The sequence below is a fragment of the Halichoeres trimaculatus genome, unplaced genomic scaffold, assembly GCF_033239565.1.
Source record: "Halichoeres trimaculatus isolate MK-OKI-2021-1 unplaced genomic scaffold, fHalTri1.1 fHalTri1_scaffold_4, whole genome shotgun sequence".
Taxonomy (NCBI): Eukaryota; Metazoa; Chordata; class Actinopteri; order Labriformes; family Labridae; genus Halichoeres; species Halichoeres trimaculatus.
This window is the reverse complement of record NW_027437182.1, coordinates 22,465,871-22,486,010: the sequence shown is the minus strand read 5'-3', so window position 1 is coordinate 22,486,010 and position 20,140 is coordinate 22,465,871. Positions and strand designations below refer to the sequence as shown.

The following is a 20,140-nucleotide window of genomic DNA, read 5'->3' as shown; positions in this document are numbered from 1 at the left end:
GCCAGTCAAAGGCTCAGGGCGGCTCCTGACAGCCAATCACAGACCTGCATGGGTGGGACCAAAGTGGATATAGACGCGTCACCAGGGGCAACACTGCAAACGGTATGAGAGTACAGCTGCAAGGTCCGAGCTCTTTTCCACAACGCAGCAGACCCCGACAACTGCAGTTAAAAATCACATGTGAACAAAGTGTATGAAGCCAAAGTTTGTTCGATAAAGCAAACTCGCAACATTTAAGTAAATTACCCCTAATCTTTAGGTTTTAGTAAGAAAGCTAGAGTACACGCCAAACCATCCGCTTGGTATATGGAAGCAATATAACATTTTTTATTTCGATAAATACAAGGCACATCGGTAAAGGGGATGGTTAGTGATGAATAAGGTACAATCACACCCTCTACTGATCAATTTACTAAATTACACCCCAAAGCTTATTGATCCTACCTGCTTTTCTATTAAACAAGATGGCCGACATTAACCACTGGTTTCCATACCAAGAAAGTACTATAAGTACAACTTAGAAAGACTTTACAGTCCTGGAACTGTGAATGTAAAATTTTACAATAACTAATACCACTAAATATATTTGTAATGTGTTAATGTGTACTACTCCAGAAAAATTAGCCCCAGTTACTGCACTCAGTAGTATTGTAAACACAGTGGTGATACAACCCTGTTTTATACAGTCTATGGACACAACAGTACATATAGAAAAAAAAAAGAACAAGACCCAAAAGATTTGTTTGTGCTTAAGATAGTGTCCAACCTTTGGGGCAAATTTCCAAATGGAACCGGGGGATTGGGGGATCTGAGGAGTATCTGGGTGTCTTTCTATTAACATGAACATTATTTATCTATTTTTTTTTTCAGGTGACAGAGATAAGCTTGTTGGAGAAACTCCAAATATTCAGAACAGAATATTAGAAGCTGAATTAAATAACTGAATTGAATTACAAAAAGAATATGGGTTCCAAACAAGTTTTGAATGTATCTTGATTTTGGTCGGTGTACTACTATAATGAGGTATTTGTGTGAAGAGAAACAGGGCTAACAAAGGGGTGAACACTGGTTTGTGGGACCTGGCTATTTTGATTGGCAGTTTTTCTATTTAATTTGTAAGTTAAAAAGGAAAACATTTTAAATCATGGTATAAAGCAATGTTTTTCTCTGGGAATATTTGACAAAGGGAACCATAATGTGTAATTTAAGTCTTATCAAGAGATACATTGTTATTGATGCATACGTTGTCTGTGTGAAATTTTTCGCCTTTTCTCTCACATGAACATGTTTCTCTGGCTCTTGATTGCAATCACATCTGCAATGAAATGTTTTTTTCCTGCACTTTTTACTTAATTTTACCACTTTTCTTTCCTATTTTCACCACATAACAATAGCTTTACCCTTAGACCTGTTTGGCTTCTAATTGTTTTCCAGCCTCCCTAAACATGATTGGTTTAAGTAATTGTTTTGCCCCTTTTTGACATCTGTCAATACCTCTTTAGGGATTTCTTTGTGAAACACTTGCTTGTTCTGTATAATTTTTTTCATTGAAAAGCCTTTTTTTAAAATGTATTGTTTGTGTTCAAATTCTTAAGCTCTTATTTTTAGCAGCTTAAGCACTCAACCATCATTGTAGAGGGCCCTCTATCTGTAGCATAAGATTTAAGTGCACTGGGACACAGACTGCATCAAATTGTTGCTGTGCAGCACCTGAGGTGAGAACGTGGAATCAACAAGAATGGCCTGTCTTTCCCCAATTGTGACAAATTTAGTTATTCTTTTCAAAAATTAATTTGATAAAATGAATGCTCTTTTTAGAACAACCTGCCTCAACACCTCTTAAGCTTTGTGCCTTCAGGTTTACAATCATTGTAGTAAAAGCTGGTCCTGTTCATTCTGGGGTGCACTCCCCAGGTGCTGTCACCTGCTCTCCAATCTTCAAGTTTTTGTTCCCACCAACCCTTTGCCACAGGGTATTTAACATGAATGATCATCATTTTCAACAAATACAGGGCCCTAAATAAGAAAAGGGAAATAATGTCAGTGATGGCCTGACAGGCCAGGAGTTAGACTCGCACTCATGTGATTGGATACTGAAAGGGGATTTTCCCTATATTATAGGCATACAGCACAGGAGCAACACCAAATCACTGTTAATGCATTTGCAGAACAGAAGAAAGAAGACCATCAGGTTTGATTTGTAGTTTAGAAAACTTTTATTAACTGAATAATTAGTCCTTCTTGGCAGCAGCCTTCCTCATGGCTGCCAGGACGTTGCTGAGCTCCTCTCTCTTTCTCTTGGCACGAATGTGAGTACCAATCTGAGGAAGAAACAAACAAACTCAACCACTTCAACAGTGTGTTCAAAAGTAAAAGTTCAAGAGTTCAGGTCTTACATCATACATCAAGGCAACAGAACTATTTATAAAGAAACTAGATTTGCAGTTGCATGTGGGCATTGCTCCATCAATGCTAACGACAGATCAACAAGCTTACCCTCTTCTTGATGAACTTGAGGGCTCTCTTGTCCTTTGAGACCTTCAGCAACTCCATGGCTCGCCTCTCATATGGAGCAAAACCACAGACCTCACGGATCATGTCTCGGACAAACTTGCTGTGTTTGGTCAGACGCTAAAGAGAAAAGAAAAAACATCATTAAAACCAAGCTTCCAGGTTTTTATCACTGTTTAACACAACCCTCAAAATATGTTCCAATTTACTAACAAATAATGCAACATAGAATGCAGTCCCTAAATTAAATTAACATTTACAACTTTCTGATATTAGGCAGAACAAAATCTAATGCAGTTCTATGTGAAGCTTGCATTGTGTTCATATCTGCAGCAGCACTATTATAAAATGTAAAAGGACCCATGGACACCTGTGGACACTCATTCACATGATAAAATAAGGTGCAAAGGGAACAGAGCTGCATTTCAGGTTTGTTGCATACTTGGAATATGAATAGAGCTTCAGCTCGCAATGCCTCCACCAAAAAATACAGTTAGGATGTTGAGGATGAATGACATGCAAAGCAGGGCATAAAGAATAAACTTTAAGATACAACGAGACTGGGTTGCTTTTTTACTCCAATTATTCTGTACACAAACAGGTGATTGCAAATTTCACTTCAGATCATAATGGGGTGAATGTTTAATCATATTTGCGATAACATCAAAACAAGCTTTCTGACCGCAAAGACTGGATTTGGATTTTTGAGTGAAGATGTAACAGAAACAGAGGAAAGCAGTTTGTTGGTCATGACAAAATACTACTATTGCTCCCTAATGAGACAACAAAGCTCAACTTCATCTTTGCACTTAACACCTAAGAGCCATGTCCTACAGTGAATGTATAGCTACATGTGTAAGTTAGTGTTACTGACTCTGACATGTTTTAAGTATAACTCCATATATATATATATGTATATATATATATATATATATATATATATATATATATATATATATATATATATATGTATATATATATATATATATATATATATATATATATATATATATATATATATATATATATATATATATATATATATATATATATATCCCAATTCATCAATTTAAACAATCCTGGAATTGATGTGTGTGATGCATAGAGACCCCTCCAGTCTATAAACAACTGTTGTCTAGTAAACATGATACAGACAGCAGAAGTAATGACAAGTCAGACCTCAACATGTCAAATAACAGTGTAGATTCAGCAGTAAAACAGGAGCAGAGGAAGTTGATAGAAGCTATGTCCAAGCTAAGTGAGAGCTCTGAGGATGTGTATAACAATCTGAGCAGAGACCATGCCAAGCTTTGAAAAACTCATGGCTTAAGCTAGATTCACAGACTGCAAACAAATGCAGCTTCACAAATCAAAAATCTGTAAACTGCAGTCCAGAAGTCTGCACCGAGCTAAGCAGCCTACACAATCTTCATCTATATGGACCTGCGTTTCAGCCAGTGTGTGGCAGGACTACTGTGTTACAACCAGTCACCAATCCAGGTATAAAACATGTGTTATACCTAATTTGAATTCATGCTGAACAGTCCTAACTCCCGCTTAACACTGTAGAATGGCTTTGACATGCTTTTTCTCTATGCATGATCATATTTAAACTACTTGATTTAAAAGGTTGAATTTTTTTGTTTACTTGCTGATAAATGTGGGTTGTCAGATGTATTTGGCTAGCACAGGCAACAACTGTTGATATTCATCTTCTATTTGTTGGTAATGTGACCAGAATTCTGTATACAGTGCCCAAAACACTGAACCCTCTGAATTTTAACACAAGCCTCCAACTCCAGTAACCCCAGAAATACTTAAACTCCAACATTCAGCATGCGTTTGATGGAAATGTTTAGTTACCTCTAATACAAACTCAAACACTCAGCAGAAGGTACTCACCCCACGTCGGCGACTGTGTTTAGGAGCAGTGACATTCTTAGTGACTGGATGGCCTTTGTTGAGGCCAACGGCCATGGGGTATCTAATGGCCATGTCTGAGGGAGAAAACACAATTGTTAATTGAAATGCAGCAGTATAGCAAATGGTGTTTCCAAAAAAAAAAAAAACTTGACAACAATAACACCTACGGTATTAGGGCTTGAGAAAAATAATACTGAAGGAGAACAACCACCGTGTATATTGTGTTTAATGCAAGCTTTGCTCATGCACTCATTGACTGTTACACTCTGAGTTCAGAAAAGCATAGCGTTGAGCCTTGACTTTCTATATTCCCTTACAATGCCTGTAACTTTTGGCATATTATTGGAATAACCCCATGAATATCCCTCTCATCTCCATAAACATATCAAAGTGGAAGCTATAAGCCTCTCGAACATGGGACTGCTCTGAAGCTTGATTGGCCATGTACCGGCAGCTCATACCGTATCATACAGAGCTTCTCGGATGATTTTACACAGCTGCAGCTTTAAACATAACTAATTGAGTCTACAAATAAAACAACGTGTTTGCAGGTTGACTAACAGTAATCATGTATTTACTGTTTTCTGAAAGACGGCAGTCTGTAGCAATACATCGAACCCATAGGCCACACAGAATGCTAGGTAGTACACTGAAGTAAGAGAGATTTGTCGTCAAATATGTAAATCGGGCTTTCACAATAAAGAACAAAAATGTGTATTTAGGTCAAAGGTTTAGCAAACGTCCCTCTTTTAGCATAGTTAACGGCGGATGGCAGAGATTATTGATGGATTTCAATAAATAGTTTTCAACATTACGATCTTACCTGCTATCAACGATGGCGGTCAGACCGGAAGGACTGTCAGACCGGTGACGTACGATCATGAAGGGTTTGACCCGGAAGATACAAAAAAACGATGATGGGAATGTCGCGCTCCTACCGGACTGGAATAGTTATTGTTCCTGTTGCAGTCCAAGGAGATTAAAATGTTGCCACTTGCAGTGAAATATATTAAGTTATGTTTTTTTTTTCCATTTCAGATGGAAACTTTGAGGTTGTCATTCACGATGAATTCACTTCGGAAATTCTCAAAGACTGTTTAAAACAAATTCTTTATCCACAAATGCAGGTACTTTAAAACTAAGCCCACTTTGAACTTTTGGAAGAATGAGTTAAAAATATGTTAAAAACGAAGAAAGCCATTTGGTTAAACTCATAACTGAAAAACTTTAATGTTCCTTAAGTAAGCCCTAGGTTGTTGTTTTGTTTATGTCTATTGAGGTTATATCTAAATCTTTTGGCCTCTTTTACTTTATGTAAATGAAGCTATTTACTTACCCTTGTAGTTTCAATGTTCCTTTATTAATGTTTGGATTTGCTCCAGCTAGATTCTTTGTATGATTTGATATTGATTTATGCCTTTTTTTTGTTTGCACTGATATTTGAGATACTACGTTCTCAAAATTTGTATGGCATTGAAAAAGTTTGCTGTAAAGAATTTCAATAAACTTTTTACATTATTTATAAAAGTAGCTACTAATTCGTCTTACTGCAAAAGATTTACATCATTTTTTTAGAATACAAACTTTAAATTTATTTGCATAAAACAGAAATTTAATTTGAAAGATGGTAAAAGAACAGGGAAAAAGAAAATGTCAACACTTTAGAAACTAAGTCTGCATTTATAGGAAAATATTTACAACAGCCTTAATCCTCCTGAATTTGGATATTTTTACACATACCTTCCTATGTATTTTGTGTAGTTTGATTGAAAAGTAATATTTTTCTTACTTATTTAGCCTTTTTCTTTAATTTTTGTGGTTCAGCTGGTTGGACTTAAAAAGGTGCATTGATAAACATTTAGTTATTTCTACACTAGAAAAGCTGTTCAACAGCTCAAGTGAGCTACATGAAAGCATGCAGGTCATGTGAAAAGTAGCAAAGTGTTGTCCCATTCCTAGTTTGTACCATTTTGAGCCCTTGCAGCCTCGTGCACTCAATCACTTTTCAGGTGAGGTTAATTAAGTCCATAAGGGCTCAGGGCTTAGGGGACATCGAAATATTACTCGTTTTTTTCTTCCAATTCTCCCACAATTCATCGCGAGACCGGAAGTATACTTTACTTTTGGCGCGGTGGTGACGCTGGAGTCCGCCATCTTGAAATCAGTGTTGAAGTCAGTCTGAGGGAGACTCGCGGGTTGACTCCTCATTTAAAAACACTTTATCTTAGATACACTCTTTTTGTGTTTCCATTTACACAGGCGGCACACATATTTCTCTCCAATCGCTCCCTGAGCGGTGACGCAAGTAAGCACTGTAAAAAGAACCGTTATGGCGACTTCTACCCCGAGCCGTGAAGCTGGCCGGTCGGCGGCCTCTACACCTCTGTCCCCGACCAGGATTTCTCGACTACAGGAGAAACAGGATTTGCAGCACCTGAACGATAGATTGGCCGTGTATATCGATCGCGTGCGGTCCTTGGAACTGGAGAACGACCGGCTCTTGGTCAAAGTGTCGGAGAAGGAGGAGGTTACTACTAGAGAGGTAAGATCAGAAAAAGTAGTCCACATGTAGCCTCAGAGCTTTGAATCACTTGGTTGGAGACTTAACGCTAGTTTCTCAACCATCCTGAAATTACAACCTTAGCCTGTGCAGAGTCCGAATTTAGATCATCGTCAAAACATGTGAGGACAATAAAAAACACTCTTTATTTTATATTTATTTATAACTTACCATAAAACGCAAACACTGCTTTCTTATTCAGTTTTATAGTTTTGTTTTTCTCACCATCTATTAAAGTAACGTTCTCATAACTTCGCTTTCTCTTTCGTTCATATTTATGTTATTTTTGTGACAGTATATTATAATTTGGATCAGAGCGTAACGGTACTGGGTGGGTTTGGTTTGGGCGGGTGGGTATGCGCGCCACTTCAGAAAAAAAAAAACATGTGGTTACAGTGCCTGGCATGTTTAAGGAAGTTAACGTAATAGTGGGGCAGCATAGGGCGATGTCTCGGTAACGTAAAGCGTTTCAGAATAAGACATTCACTCCGTAACTCACAGAGCATAAGCTATCTAAGTAACATAATTTAATCAAACTTAGTTTAAAAAAAATCAAAATGATAAAATCTGTTATTACCTACATGTAGTAAAACTTTATTACAGTATAGTTGCTTTTAAATGATAAATGCTGAGGGAAGAGGACAATATAAGGAATTTACATCTTTTCTTTGTCTTTAAGCCATTGATGCTTGAAAATGTGGCTAATGTACTGGTACATGCTGAAGATGTCTGATAGATTACTTGAGACATGTAGTATCCTCTTAATAGCGTTGATACTGTTCATAGGTTCATGAGAGTTGAAAGTCACGCTTCACCATTTAGATTAACGTACCCTACGATTTTCATTTAAAAAAGTATAGTATAAACTCATTTTTTGTGTTGGATTGGGTGGTAAATTGAAATGAAAACACAGGATTTAAAACAAGCCAAAAACATTCACTTCAGTGCCACGACTCATCTGAGCTGCAGCTGGTTCCACACTTGACCCAGTATGTTGATGACTCTGAAATTAACAAAGGTTAAAAATTAAACTTTGTTAATTTCCTCCAGGAAGTTAACATTGAATTCATTTTCTATGAACACATTGTAAAGCTTTATGCTTGAAACAGTCTTCACACGTAATTAATAAAAGTAGCTTTGATATGACCTGCCCGATGTCTCACACAGTAACTCAATGATACCCACTAAAATACAATCTACAAAAATACACCAGACCATAAAACTTAAAAAATGCCTTCAAGATGGATTATATCTTTGTTTTTGTTTTGTTTTTTTTTTAATGTCAGAGCATTGCTGTAGGAAAGGGAAAATAATCAGGATGATTGCTTTGAAACTAAATGAGCACTATGTAGAATCCTGACACAATAAGCAATAAGTTGAGACCACAGAGTTTGTTTCAAAGGAGGCAAAATCTCGAGTTCCTTGTGCTTAAATGCCTTTAAATGTATTTTGTTGTTTTTTTATTAGAGCCCGACCGATAAGGGATTTGGGGGGCCGATACCGATACTGATACTGGGGGCAAAAAAAAGCTGATATCCAATATATCGGCCGATATCTGATATATTGGCTAATATATATAATAAATTCATTGATATACACAGGATATATACTGTATATAATCACAAATCATTGTAATACCCATAAGATTCAAAACAGAGACAGAACACTATTAAAGTAAAACAAGGAAGTAAAATTATAAAACTGTCAACATAATAACTGTAGTGTGAACCAATGATAAATAAGAACAAGCTGTAAACACAATAATAAATAAAGAAGTCAAACTTTAAACACAGTAAGTATAAAAATGTAAGCACACAATGAGCAACTTACACGACGTTAGAACATTGTATTATAGTCTTACATTAGATAATGGTGGATATGTGAATAATGTGAACAGTAGCATTTATCTCTGTTTATCTCTCAAAAAAGCAACTAACACAATGGTAAAACGTCATTCTATAGTCTTACATTAGATAATGTTGGATGGAGGGGGTGGGCACTCGGGCAATTTTTATAATCGGCTACATTTCGGCCAATGTTGATTAATTGGTGACAGGCATAAACGGCCCGACCGATTAATCGGTCAAGTTTTAATTTTTTATATTTCACTCAGCCTAGTAGTGCCTCAACAGCAACATGAAAAGTACTGTGATACCAGATAAAACAAAAACTAGAGACCAAACTGTTTTATGTTTATGTTTTTGTTTCATTTGTTGACCATTCAGGGTTCAGACCCTAATCCCTAGATTAACTGTTTGGCTCGAGTATATTTTGACAGCCAGGATATGGGGGGAAAAAGTAAAATTGCGTTTTAAAGAAAAGGTCATGCATTCATGCTTTGTTTTTGATTTTTTTGGCTACACAACCTCTTAAACTGTGATTTATCCCAATTTTCCCACTTGTAGTGATTGCTGGATGAAAACATATAGTATAATTGTGTAATTAATTTATTTATTCCATTTAGAGGGCTTATGTATATATTTAATTTTCTACTTACTCTGTCAGTTTCAGTCAAAAGAAGTTAACTGTAAGTGATGGAATAACATGGCTGGATTAACCTCAGAGTAAACATTTGGCTCCTCCACTTAAAAAGCTGCATAGAGTAATAACCTCTACACCCACATTTCTCTCTATGTGGCATTGCTAGTCAGCAACAAAGATTCCTGACTACTGCTAAAGAAAGGAGTTCAAAGGTTCATGTAGCAGCTGCAGCTCAGGGAGTAGTGCAGGTCATTGTTTCACCTCAAGATCAACACGTTTATCTGAATAAATTTGTAAATGTATGTCAACATAGTGTAAAAGGCAATGTTTTGTGTGCACTGATGTGGATTAAAAGGAAACCAAAGTGGGGATTATCTTCAGTAAAAGCTTGACTGCACTGGCTTGACTTTCTTCTCCATCCATGTTCCAGTAGGGCCCATCTTTTCAGAATTTCAGCAAATCCACCACACAACAGTCAAACTGTGAAGTGTCTTTGTATTCTTCTTCCTAGAATACCTAAGTGATGAATTTATATCTTTCTTATCCTCCAGGTAACTGGCCTGAAGACTCTGTATGAGGCTGAGTTAGCTGATGCCCGACGAGTTTTGGATGATACTGCAAAAGATAGAGCCAGGCTCCAGATCGAGCTGGGCAAAGCTCAGGCTGATCTGGAAGAAGCAACACGCAGGTAATGTTTGATTCCAATGGGAGGGGAAGAACGTGAGAGCAGGCAGGCTCAAAGGGCAGTTTTAATAAATCTCCGTCAACTCTTTTCTCTGTTTCTCTATTCCAGTGGTAAGAAGAAGGACAGTGATCTTGCTGCAGCGTTGTCCAGGGCCAGTGGTTTGGAAGGTCAGCTGAACAAAAGTGAAGCAGCACTTTCTACGGCTCTGGGCCAGAACAATTCTCTGACTTCTGAGCTGGCTGATGTCAAGAGCTTGCTGGTGAAGGTGTGTTTTTGAAGCTACTTTAGAGTCAGAATGTTGAAGAAAAACACTTAATTGTCAGATGAAAATGTTTAAATTAAAGATTGGTTTTGAAGTGCCTCTAAGAATGGCTGAAAAGAAGCAAGATGTTTCTGTGTGACTCTTTCTTTGCCATGTGTGGTTTGCTGCTGTATGTTGTTCATTTCAGACTTTTCCTCCTCCTTTTGATGCTTGCATGTGTTCATATATATATCTGACTGTGTCCCCTGTTTTATAGGCCGAGGACAGTCATGCTGTTGCGAAACGCCAGCTGGAGGCTGAGACTTTGATGCGTGTGGACTTGGAAAACCGCTGTCAGTCACTGAGCGAAGAGCTGGAATTCAGGAAGAGCATGTTTGAGGAGGTAAAGTTTTAATGAAGAGCATTTAACTACTGATAACTCATTTTTTGTTGGATTGCCTGTTTTTTTATTCAGCATGGTGTGATCAAACCGATAAAGTCAAAAAGTAATGATGATTGTGTTTATTTCATATAATACAGGTTGCTGTTTTCAGAGGTGTTAGACACAAACTTGTGTTTTTGGGGTTCTTTACCAATTCATTACATAAAAGAAGGGCTTAAAATTGGAAATACCCCTCAAATGCACACAAACTCTCATGGAAGTATTAACAGACAAGAAAAGAAAAGAAGAAGAACTCAGAGAGCGCAGACCTCCATCAAGCATTTTGTGATTGTCACGCAACACTTTAGTCCTACTTTAATGTTATACTCCCTTTCAGCAAACTGTCTGCTACAATTTGGTGTTAGTTGCAGGTTTGTACGATAATTTGTTTCCTGACAGTGTTGAAAATTATGATGACCCAGCTCATATTTCATATTCTGGATGTTAGTATCCAGAATATTGCAAGGATCTGGATCGTACTTTTACATCTGTCAGAAATTATAGTGACCTTGTCTTGTATTTTTTTGCAAAGCAATCCGACCATTTATCGTGGAGTTATATAAACATATGGTGAAAATGTCCCTATCTCACAATGATAAAGAATCCTTTAGAAACGTCCTGGATCCAGACGGTGATCCAGATCACCTCTAAAATTTAATCACTTCTTCCTTATCCCATTTTGAAATTGTCCTGAAAATTTCATCAAGATCCATTTGTTACTTTTTGAGTTATGTTGTTCACAGACAAACAGACAAACTCTCCCAAAAGCACAACGTCCTTGGTGGAGCTAAAAATGCAGGAAAAGGCTCCTGCTCCATTTATTCAATAGCATTATCAGTAATCAGGAATACTTTATTAATCCCAGGAGGAAATGTTGTATCACCATTGCTCTTTACATAATACAAAAGAAATAAAATAAATAGGGACACACAATAAAATAAGATAAGTATTAGGTATACAAAATAAATAAGCGATCAAGTATCAGTAAGAAACCAGATAACTATTTACATAAGGAGGTAGACAGGGCAAGATGAACTATTCTGAACAGTTATTGCTCTAAGAGAAAGTTTTAAACAGAACATTGCACTTAGTGGATTGTATTGACAGATATAGAGTAAAACATAAGAGACAGGTATTGCAGATCAAGTACCAGGAAATAGAATTTAAACAGTATTCACCAAAATATAAGAGCAATCTCACTAGATAACAGATATTATTTAAATTTAACTCAGTATAAACTTGAACATTTGTTGAAACAAAGTTTCAACCAATTAGAATATCTAAAAGTTTAATGTCCCTTCCCCTCATTTGTTAATGAATAACTTGACATTCAACACAAGTAATTTCTCTGATAATAATCAGTGACTGTTGAAGAAACACAGGAAAGTACTGATGACCAAACACATTCTGTGCCTAACCATTTGAGCTGCATAGAGACCAGGTGGTTTTAAGGATTCACTGTTTCACTGTTATTTATGTTGTTTTGTTCAGGAGGTGCGTGAATCACGACGGCGGCAGGAGCAGAGAATTGTGGAGGTGGACTCTGGTGTCAGGCAGGACTATGAGTTCAAACTGGCTCAAGCTTTACAGGTATGTTTCAGCTCACAGGCACCGTCATTTCTGCAGTTTTATTTATAAAAATATAAACAACTTTTAGAAACGAGTAAACATATCTGCTTCATCCATAAATATCAGTTTACTTTGGATTTTCTGAACAGTCTTCATAATTTACAACTGATTTTAAATGTTGTCTGTGTCCAGTATTAGTGCAGTGTCTTAATATATTTCTTCTCAATTTCCTACACATAACATGTTTAAGTCTGTTTGAACACTTTAAAAAGTAAAAGCTCTGAATAATTACCTTCAAAGTGTTGACATGTTTGGTTGGGGATCACTCACTTAGATAAGGTGCAGAAAACCTGGACGTCCTTAGACAGAAATTACAGGGTCCTGGCACTGCAACTTAAGCTTTAACCTTTTGTTTGATTCTCCAGGACCTGAGGAAGCAACATGATGAGCAGGTGACTCTTTATAAGGATGAACTGGAGCAAACTTTCCAGGCAAAGGTGAGAGACAAATATGTTTCCTGTTTTTATCTGACACTTGGAATTGTGTGCATATTCTGCGAAGAGAAATGGTTCAGGAATGTTACATTTTTAAGACCAGTGTGACAAAGTCTTTGTCTTGATGATCGGAAAATTACTGCTCCTAATGGAGATTTGGTTGGACCCTTTTTCACACACACTCTGTCTCTGTCTAGTTGGATAATGCAAAGGTTTCCTCTGAGATGAACGACAAAGCAATGAGCACGGCAAGGGAGGAGCTGCAGGAGTCCCGCGTGAGGATAGAGAGTCTGGGATATCAGCTGAGTGCGCTGCAAAAGCAGGTATGCAGTGATGTCACCTTCATAAACAATTGAAAAAAAATCTTGTGCTTTTTCACAGCCCAGTCCTGAAGTCATAAGACTTTGTGAATTTTCTTGCTAATCAGCCTTACTAGTCCCTTGATATGCTGATTTTGTGTTTGAATATAAAGATGGCGTCTGCAGAGGATCGTATCAGGGAGCTGGAGGAAATTCTTTCAGCAGAGCGAGACAAGCATCGCCGCACCATCGAGGGAAAGGAACAAGAAATGAATGATTTGAGAGACAGGATGAACGCTCAGCTCAGTGAATATCAGGAGCTCCTGGACGTGAAGCTCGCTCTCGACATGGAGATCAATGCATACAGGAAACTCCTGGAGGGAGAGGAGCACAGGTAAAACCTTACAGACCTGGGATTCATGACTTTCAATCCGTTTTACAATATTTAGTAACTTCACTGTGGTAGGATTTTTTGCAAACAGGAGCTAAGTCTGTGAGAAAACAGTTATTTAATCTAGACAACAACACATAATCGTAGAGTTCTTTCAGAAAAAAGATTTTACCAGCTAAACTCTGATGATGTCCGTCTTTCAGACTGAAGCTGTCCCCCAGCCCCTCAGCTAGAGTCACTGTTTCAAGGGTGACAGGATCTTCCTCATCCCGCACCTCCAAGAGGAAGCGAGTGGAGGTGGAGGCTCAGGAAGTTTCAGAGGAGGAGATGGGAGAGGGGCAGCTGCTGGTGTCAGAAGAGGCCACAGCAAGCGGAGCCGTGACTATTTCACCAACTGACATGGACGGAAACGCCGTCACACTCGCCAATGACACCGAGCAGGTGTGTGAGACACATCCAAGACAAATAAAAGCAGAGGCGTTTCGTGCATGGTCTCTTGTTTGCTCATGAGCAGCGGGAGGAAAACCTTGAAGATTCTGCACTCACACACTGGGCTTTTTTATGTTTTGCAGGACCAGCCGTTGGGAAACTGGAGGTTAAAGAGACAGGTTGATGACAACGAAGAGATAGTCTACAAATTCTCCCCGAAGTTTGTCCTGAAGGCTGGACAGACAGTCACGGTGAGAATCAAAGAAAAAGAGTCATGGGATTAACATATGGTTTGACTCAAGCTACAAACAGAAGGAAACAAACCAGCACCTTTCACTTCCTCCCTCTGTGTGTTCAGGTGTGGTCTGCTGATGCTGGCGTGGCCCACAGTCCTCCAACTGACTTGTTGTGGAAAAGCCAGGCATCCTGGGGCACAGGAAACGACATGGTCACCACTTTAGTCAACGCTGATGGCGAGGTAAACCCATCCATGTGTTACCAGTTACAAGCAACCACCACGCTCCACGTTGGAAGACGTTCAGCTTGAGGATACTTCATACTTGTCTCTGTTTTGCTTCATGTGTGATGTCTTACTGTTCCGCAGGAGGTGGCCACGAGGAGTGTAACCAAAACTCAGGTGGAGGTAGAGAATGGAGAGGAAGAGGAGGAGGTGGCACAAAGAGTAAGTACTTGTTCTTTTTCCATCTTTCTCTTGTGAAGCATTTGAAACCTGAAAACAATCTTCTTTTTGTATATTTATCACCGTCAGGTTATTTTAGTTCTTGGATTCATTGATTTTCAGTTTATATGAAAGTTTACTGTTTGAAAGTAACATGAATTGTTCTTGTCAGCTTTTCCAGTGTAGTCTCTTTACTAGGGATGGGTACCTTTCACATTTGAAACGATACCGGTACCCATACCCATACCCGTTACCTGACAATCGGTACCGGTACTCAACGGTACAAGTTTTCGGTACTATTTCGTGTTTGTGGTACAAAAATATAAATTTCTTTGATAGTAAAATAGATTTTTTTTTTCAATTTAACATATTTATTCTCCAATATATAACTCTGCAATGCTGTGTTCATGTCCAGCATGAAAAATCGCCTACTCTTCCGCTCCCTCACAGTCACAAGGATGTGTTCAGGTACCTAAACATGGTACCTTTTGGTTTTACGTGAATCGGTACCCGGTACTTTTGACAGAATTCAATCGGAACCTATAAAAGTACCTAATTCGGTACCCATCCCTGCTCTTTACACAACAGACATCTTTAACCCCAGTCCCAAAAATGTTTGTAATGTTCCTAAAAACAGGATGTACAAGTTTGCAAATGATAAAAGTAAAATTCTGAAGAGGTTGACCACTCCGTGAGAGACTGACGTAGTAAGAAGTTCATAGTTAAGCTCTGGGATCAGAATAAAAAGCAGTAGAAGGCAGTCGTGATCTTTGGGCCTTCGGCGAGAACTGCACTAAAACCACAACATCAGTTTGTGGTAGAAAACACTTCGGAGTGTTATCAGAAAAAAAAAAGTTGATTGATTTAAAATTTTAGCCTAATTTTTAGAGATGTAAAAGAAAATTTGACATCAATGACTTTTTGTTTTACACTCACATAAAATTATTTGTAACATGTAATAACTTGTTGCCATACATAGACAAGAGTTGATCATTATTGAAGTGATGAATGATTTGATAATCTGTATAAATCTGATTTTTTCCTACAGGGCAAAGTGTCATCCAGAGAGTGTGCCATCATGTAAAACTTCTCCTCTGAAGAACAGTTTGACGTCTGCATCATATTCTGTCACCCTCGAGCTACTTGCTCGTGTCATTGCCTCATCACACGATGATTTGTTCTTCAAAACATCACAGGACTTTTTGGACTCATGGACTCAATAGTTGCCTCCTAAATATTTGTACCTTTTTATTGAGTTATTTATCTGAACATCTCAACACCTCTCCAAACATCTTAAAACACACAGATGATGAATCAAAATCACTTTAGTCCTAGTTCATGTCAAGGACTGAGGCTGTGTTCATTCCTAAGAAACATCTTATCTTCACACATCAGGACGCAGTGCAAAGTAATGCACAAAACAAAATACAAAAACATTTTGAGTCTAAAGACATCCGCTCTGTTCACAGCACATGGGATTTTTAACAGTTGAATAATGAAGGACAGCTCTTTATTAGATAATAGTGTTTTTCTTTACTCAAACATCAACATCTTTCTGACTTAAAGGTCTTAAAACACATCTCATCAGTAACATTTATTTGTCTGGTTGCCTAGTTTAGATAGGTTCAGCATAAAATGTTTTTTTACGTGATCTTTTGAAAGATCTGTAATTCATTTAATATCACAGGCTGATAGAAAAGCCGAGTTACTTTTTCTTTTGTGTTTGTAAAACTGACTCCCCCGACCCAGGACACAAATCCACTGTTGGTTTTCAATTAACTAGCAAGAACTGGACTCAGACCGCTGAAAATTATCTCCAAACTTTTGGGCTCACTTTGATGATGGGTGGCTTTCTGTTAGAGCTCTGAACACATTCCTGAGCCAGTTTCCCTGCTTCGCCCCATGCTGTCAGCCTCCTCCTCTCACTCTTTCTTTGCATATATATCCATTTGTAATGTGATGATGTATCTTTTCCTTTCCTGACTTGCATGGGGCCGTGATCTTATCAAGCTCCTTGTTAAAGCTGACTTTTGCAGCAGCGTTTTACAGCCTGGGCTCTGTTTGAGCAACACTAAAGGTTTATTTAAACTGACAACCTTTAATGTCTAATATCTGACGTGAAAAAGTGGAAACCCGTTAGCTTTTGCTGCCTTTGTGTAGACTGTAGAGAAAAGGGAATTCTCTGAGTCTTAACAACACTATTAAAATTAGTGGGAGAGTGTGTTTTAAACTAGAGGCAGTGGCCATTTAATAATCCATACTTTTCAGAAATCAAATACAGACAAGATTCAAAAGACTACTTAAACCAGTTTTGCTGGTTGCAGCTACATTCGAGCAAAACCACTTTAGCCTCTTGTACTGAAGTAAAGTTTTCTCTAACTTTCGACTGAAACTTAACTTCATGTGAACCAGGACCTGTGCAGAATTTGACCTTGAGTGGTTTCCAGGCCAGAGCTCAGAAACCTCGTGCTGAGGGGAAACGTCAGTAAACTGATGTTGTATAGGATCAATTAGTTTAAATAACCATGTGAAAGCTGTCTCAGAGCAACGCGCCTATACACTCCTCCAGCTCACAGTCACAAAGATGATGATCTTGTGGATGTATCAGAAATTTCTTGATACCTGTTGGCTTTTATGTTTTGATGGTCACGTTTTCCCCACTGCTTTAAAATGACACAAGTTGACCCATATTGATGATTTAGAGCAACTCTTCTGCTCCTCAAACAATGACTTGATGTTTTAATCCTTGCTTGGGTTGCTAGCATTTATGTCATCCAGAAAAGCTGTGTGACTAGCTTTGTGCATCAGAAGTATAAATTATAAAAGCAGTGAGCAGCAAAAGCAAAACGTAATATTTCTGTTATTAATCTTCTGATGGATGACATTTCCTCTCATCGTGATCAGCTGAGAAACTAACTTTTATTGTATGTTTTTATTTTGTGCTTTCAACTACTAGTTATTTTTTCATAGACTCTTCTCTATGTAATCACTTTGTCTGAATGAAATGATTCATTTATGTTTTTTTCTTTAGGATTTTTGATTGAAAACGATCAGGTCGTTGACCTCAACAGCAGACTGCTGCTGAGTTCAAAATCTTTGTTTTGTGAATGCATGATGTGAAATATTTTCTGAGTTTTGCTTTGGAAAAAATGTACCCAGTTAGAGATAAGTGACCGACATTTATACTAGGTTATGTGTTGCAGTGTTAAACTATCGGACTTAGTTGAAACTGATCTGACAACTCTCAATTCAACAAAGATGTTCCAGGATTTGGACAACATGTTACTCAACCACTTCAGCTAACGCAAATTCAGCAAATCCTTGGAACAATTAAAATTAAATTAAAAAAAAAAAACTTACTATTGTATTTACCAGTCCTTTTTGATTGTAAAACACATAAAAGTGTGTTTTCATGGACCTGAATGAAGATGCTTTTTGCCCTTTTTTCCATTGTTATGCATCAACATCAGACTTATTGTTTGACTCTTTCATCTGGAGATTGTGATTTAACTTCAATATGAAAAGCCCTGAAACAGTTTGGATACAACTGTTACAGTTCAGAACTTAAAACCTCCCCAGTTTCAGCCACTGGTTTGGGGGATGGTGGTCAGTTTTGTTTTTGTTTTTATTACTGTTGAGCTACTTTTTGTACACATAATAAATGTTTTACATATACACACTGGATATCGCTGGTGGTTTTTATTTCTAGAAACGCTGAACTCTGAACGTTGAGCAGACATGATCCAGTCCACAGTCTGCTGTATAAAATGTCATATTTCACACACTAAAAGTTTAATTCCATTTCCTGGAGAATTTCCACAGTTTTTAGTTTTTCTGCTCAATTTTTCCTCAATGTTTTCTGTAGAGATTTTACTGTGCACACACTGTGACTGTAATTTTTAAGTGAAGTGCAATGTTAAATACACTTAAGGTTCCATATTGGATTTAACTAATGAATCTGTGATTTTTTTTCACCCAGGACTACAATGAACTTGTATAACCTGATAACTCTCAACCACAGACATCTTACATACGGAGGAGGATTAAGGTAGTCATGGGCCCAAGGCTATTCTTTTTGTGGGTCCCCCCTCTTATAGTTCATACTATCCCACAGGCACACGCTCCAGGCAATGCTGCCAGATCTTGAGATAGAAATACATGACCTACTCTAAGGAAACAAGCCAAAAACAAGCCCAATCAGTGGCTTGCCTCATTTTGTAGATGATAGACTTCTTGATATCAGTATAAATATATTTTTTTGTTTGCAGTAAATTGGCAATAAACACAGTCCACATAAAAACATTGAATAACTCTTTTTTTTCTACTTTTATTGAATAAAAAACATGCACATTATGCATAAATAACAGGTAATGACAATAAACTATAAAAAACTTTAAATGATCTATTTTTTCTTTGATGAAAAAATTATTAATAAAATAGAATTAATTAGAAATGATTAAATTGAATAGATAATGATAAATGTTTCTTGCTATTTTGAAGAGCTGAGAGAGAATCAGGCAGGGATCAGAATCAGAATACTTTATTGATCCCAGAGGAGAAATTTCATTTCAGTTACACCACTTTCCTAGGAGCTCACCAGCTACCAAGCGCCCCTTTGCAATAGATATGAAAAAACAACATTGGGAGATGTGAGGGGGAAAAAGGTCAATTCCAAAATATTCCCAACGGAGGGTGTAGTTTGAGATCGAGAAAAAAACACCTCAGCGTATAAGCACATGATAACAACATCACGTAGATACAAATCAAGCCCCTGGAGCCTAGGGCCCCTGCACACATGGGGCCCCAACAGGTTTTACAAAGTGCAAAATACAAGAACGGAATAAGACATACAAATTTTACATTTAAAATTTTAGATTATGTATACTCCCAGAACAATTAAGTACAGGAACAGACAAATGAATATGACTAAGACATGCTAATGACTGTAATGTTTGATCATTTTAAGTGTTTTGGATGACATAATGGTGTCAGTCTAGTTATATTAACATAAGACAGTGGTGCAGATGTAAAGTCTTGTTGCAAACAGGAGAAATGACCCGTCTTAGCGCTTCTTCTTGAAGGGTTGGTCTCAGGAACAGCTTCTATACTGGTCTGCTGCTGAACAAGCAACCATCCTCCTCTTAGCCACCTCCTCCAAGGGGTCTAGGGGTAGTCCGGGACAGAACTGGCCCTCCTGACTAAATGGAAGGTGTGAAGGCAGATAAATTAATCAAAACAAATTTAATAAAACTGTTAAAAGAAAGAGCGAAACTATAATGAAATAAGATACAGGATAAGATAATATGGTATTTAAATGTATCCCTTCAAATGAATGTTAGCAAAGGCAGTAACCATTTCAGACCAAAGGGTGGCGCTGCTGTCCATTCGTGTCGTTTGCTGCTGCCTCAAAACACGAAGAAGAGTGAAAAGCTGCAT

At 37.7% G+C, this 20,140-nt stretch overlaps 2 protein-coding genes across 2 annotated transcripts; one reads left to right on the top strand and one right to left on the bottom strand.

Moving 5' to 3' along the window:
• Nucleotides 1–2,192: 2,192 nt before the first annotated feature.
• rpl36 (ribosomal protein L36) lies at nucleotides 2,193–5,340 on the bottom strand. Its single transcript, XM_074668505.1, has 4 exons — nucleotides 5,258–5,340; nucleotides 4,414–4,508; nucleotides 2,497–2,631; nucleotides 2,193–2,321 (listed from the first exon to the last, which is right to left on the bottom strand). The coding sequence occupies exons 2-4, from the start codon at nucleotides 4,504–4,506 to the stop codon at nucleotides 2,232–2,234; spliced, it is 318 nt and encodes a 105-aa protein (XP_074524606.1). The 5' UTR covers nucleotides 4,507–4,508; nucleotides 5,258–5,340; the 3' UTR covers nucleotides 2,193–2,231.
• A 1,224-nt stretch (nucleotides 5,341–6,564) lies between these two features.
• Nucleotides 6,565–18,381, top strand: lmnb2 (lamin B2). Its single transcript, XM_074668520.1, has 13 exons — nucleotides 6,565–6,976; nucleotides 10,027–10,163; nucleotides 10,269–10,425; nucleotides 10,679–10,804; nucleotides 12,335–12,433; nucleotides 12,838–12,909; nucleotides 13,104–13,229; nucleotides 13,379–13,599; nucleotides 13,800–14,037; nucleotides 14,169–14,276; nucleotides 14,384–14,503; nucleotides 14,630–14,707; nucleotides 15,753–18,381. Exons 1-13 carry the CDS (start codon nucleotides 6,764–6,766, stop codon nucleotides 15,786–15,788), a joined length of 1,731 nt encoding a protein of 576 aa, XP_074524621.1. The 5' UTR covers nucleotides 6,565–6,763; the 3' UTR covers nucleotides 15,789–18,381.
• Nucleotides 18,382–20,140: the final 1,759 nt, after the last annotated feature.

What these genes read in the sequence shown, in the direction of transcription:
- rpl36 (XM_074668505.1), bottom strand. Translation starts at nt 4,506, where the DNA reads ATGGCCATTAGATACCCCATGGCCGTTGGCCTCAACAAAGGCCATCCA. An exon ending in AACACAGTCGCCGACGTGGG is followed by an intron (nt 2,632 to 4,413) that starts GTGAGTACCTTC and finishes TTTTCTCTTTAG; the next exon opens with CGTCTGACCAAACACAGCAA. An exon ending in TCAAGTTCATCAAGAAGAGG is followed by an intron (nt 2,322 to 2,496) that starts GTAAGCTTGTTG and finishes TTTCTTCCTCAG; the next exon opens with ATTGGTACTCACATTCGTGC.
- lmnb2 (XM_074668520.1), top strand. Translation starts at nt 6,764, where the DNA reads ATGGCGACTTCTACCCCGAGCCGTGAAGCTGGCCGGTCGGCGGCCTCT. An exon ending in GGAAGAGCATGTTTGAGGAG is followed by an intron (nt 10,805 to 12,334) that starts GTAAAGTTTTAA and finishes TGTTTTGTTCAG; the next exon opens with GAGGTGCGTGAATCACGACG. An exon ending in AGGAGGAGGTGGCACAAAGA is followed by an intron (nt 14,708 to 15,752) that starts GTAAGTACTTGT and finishes TTTTTCCTACAG; the next exon opens with GGCAAAGTGTCATCCAGAGA.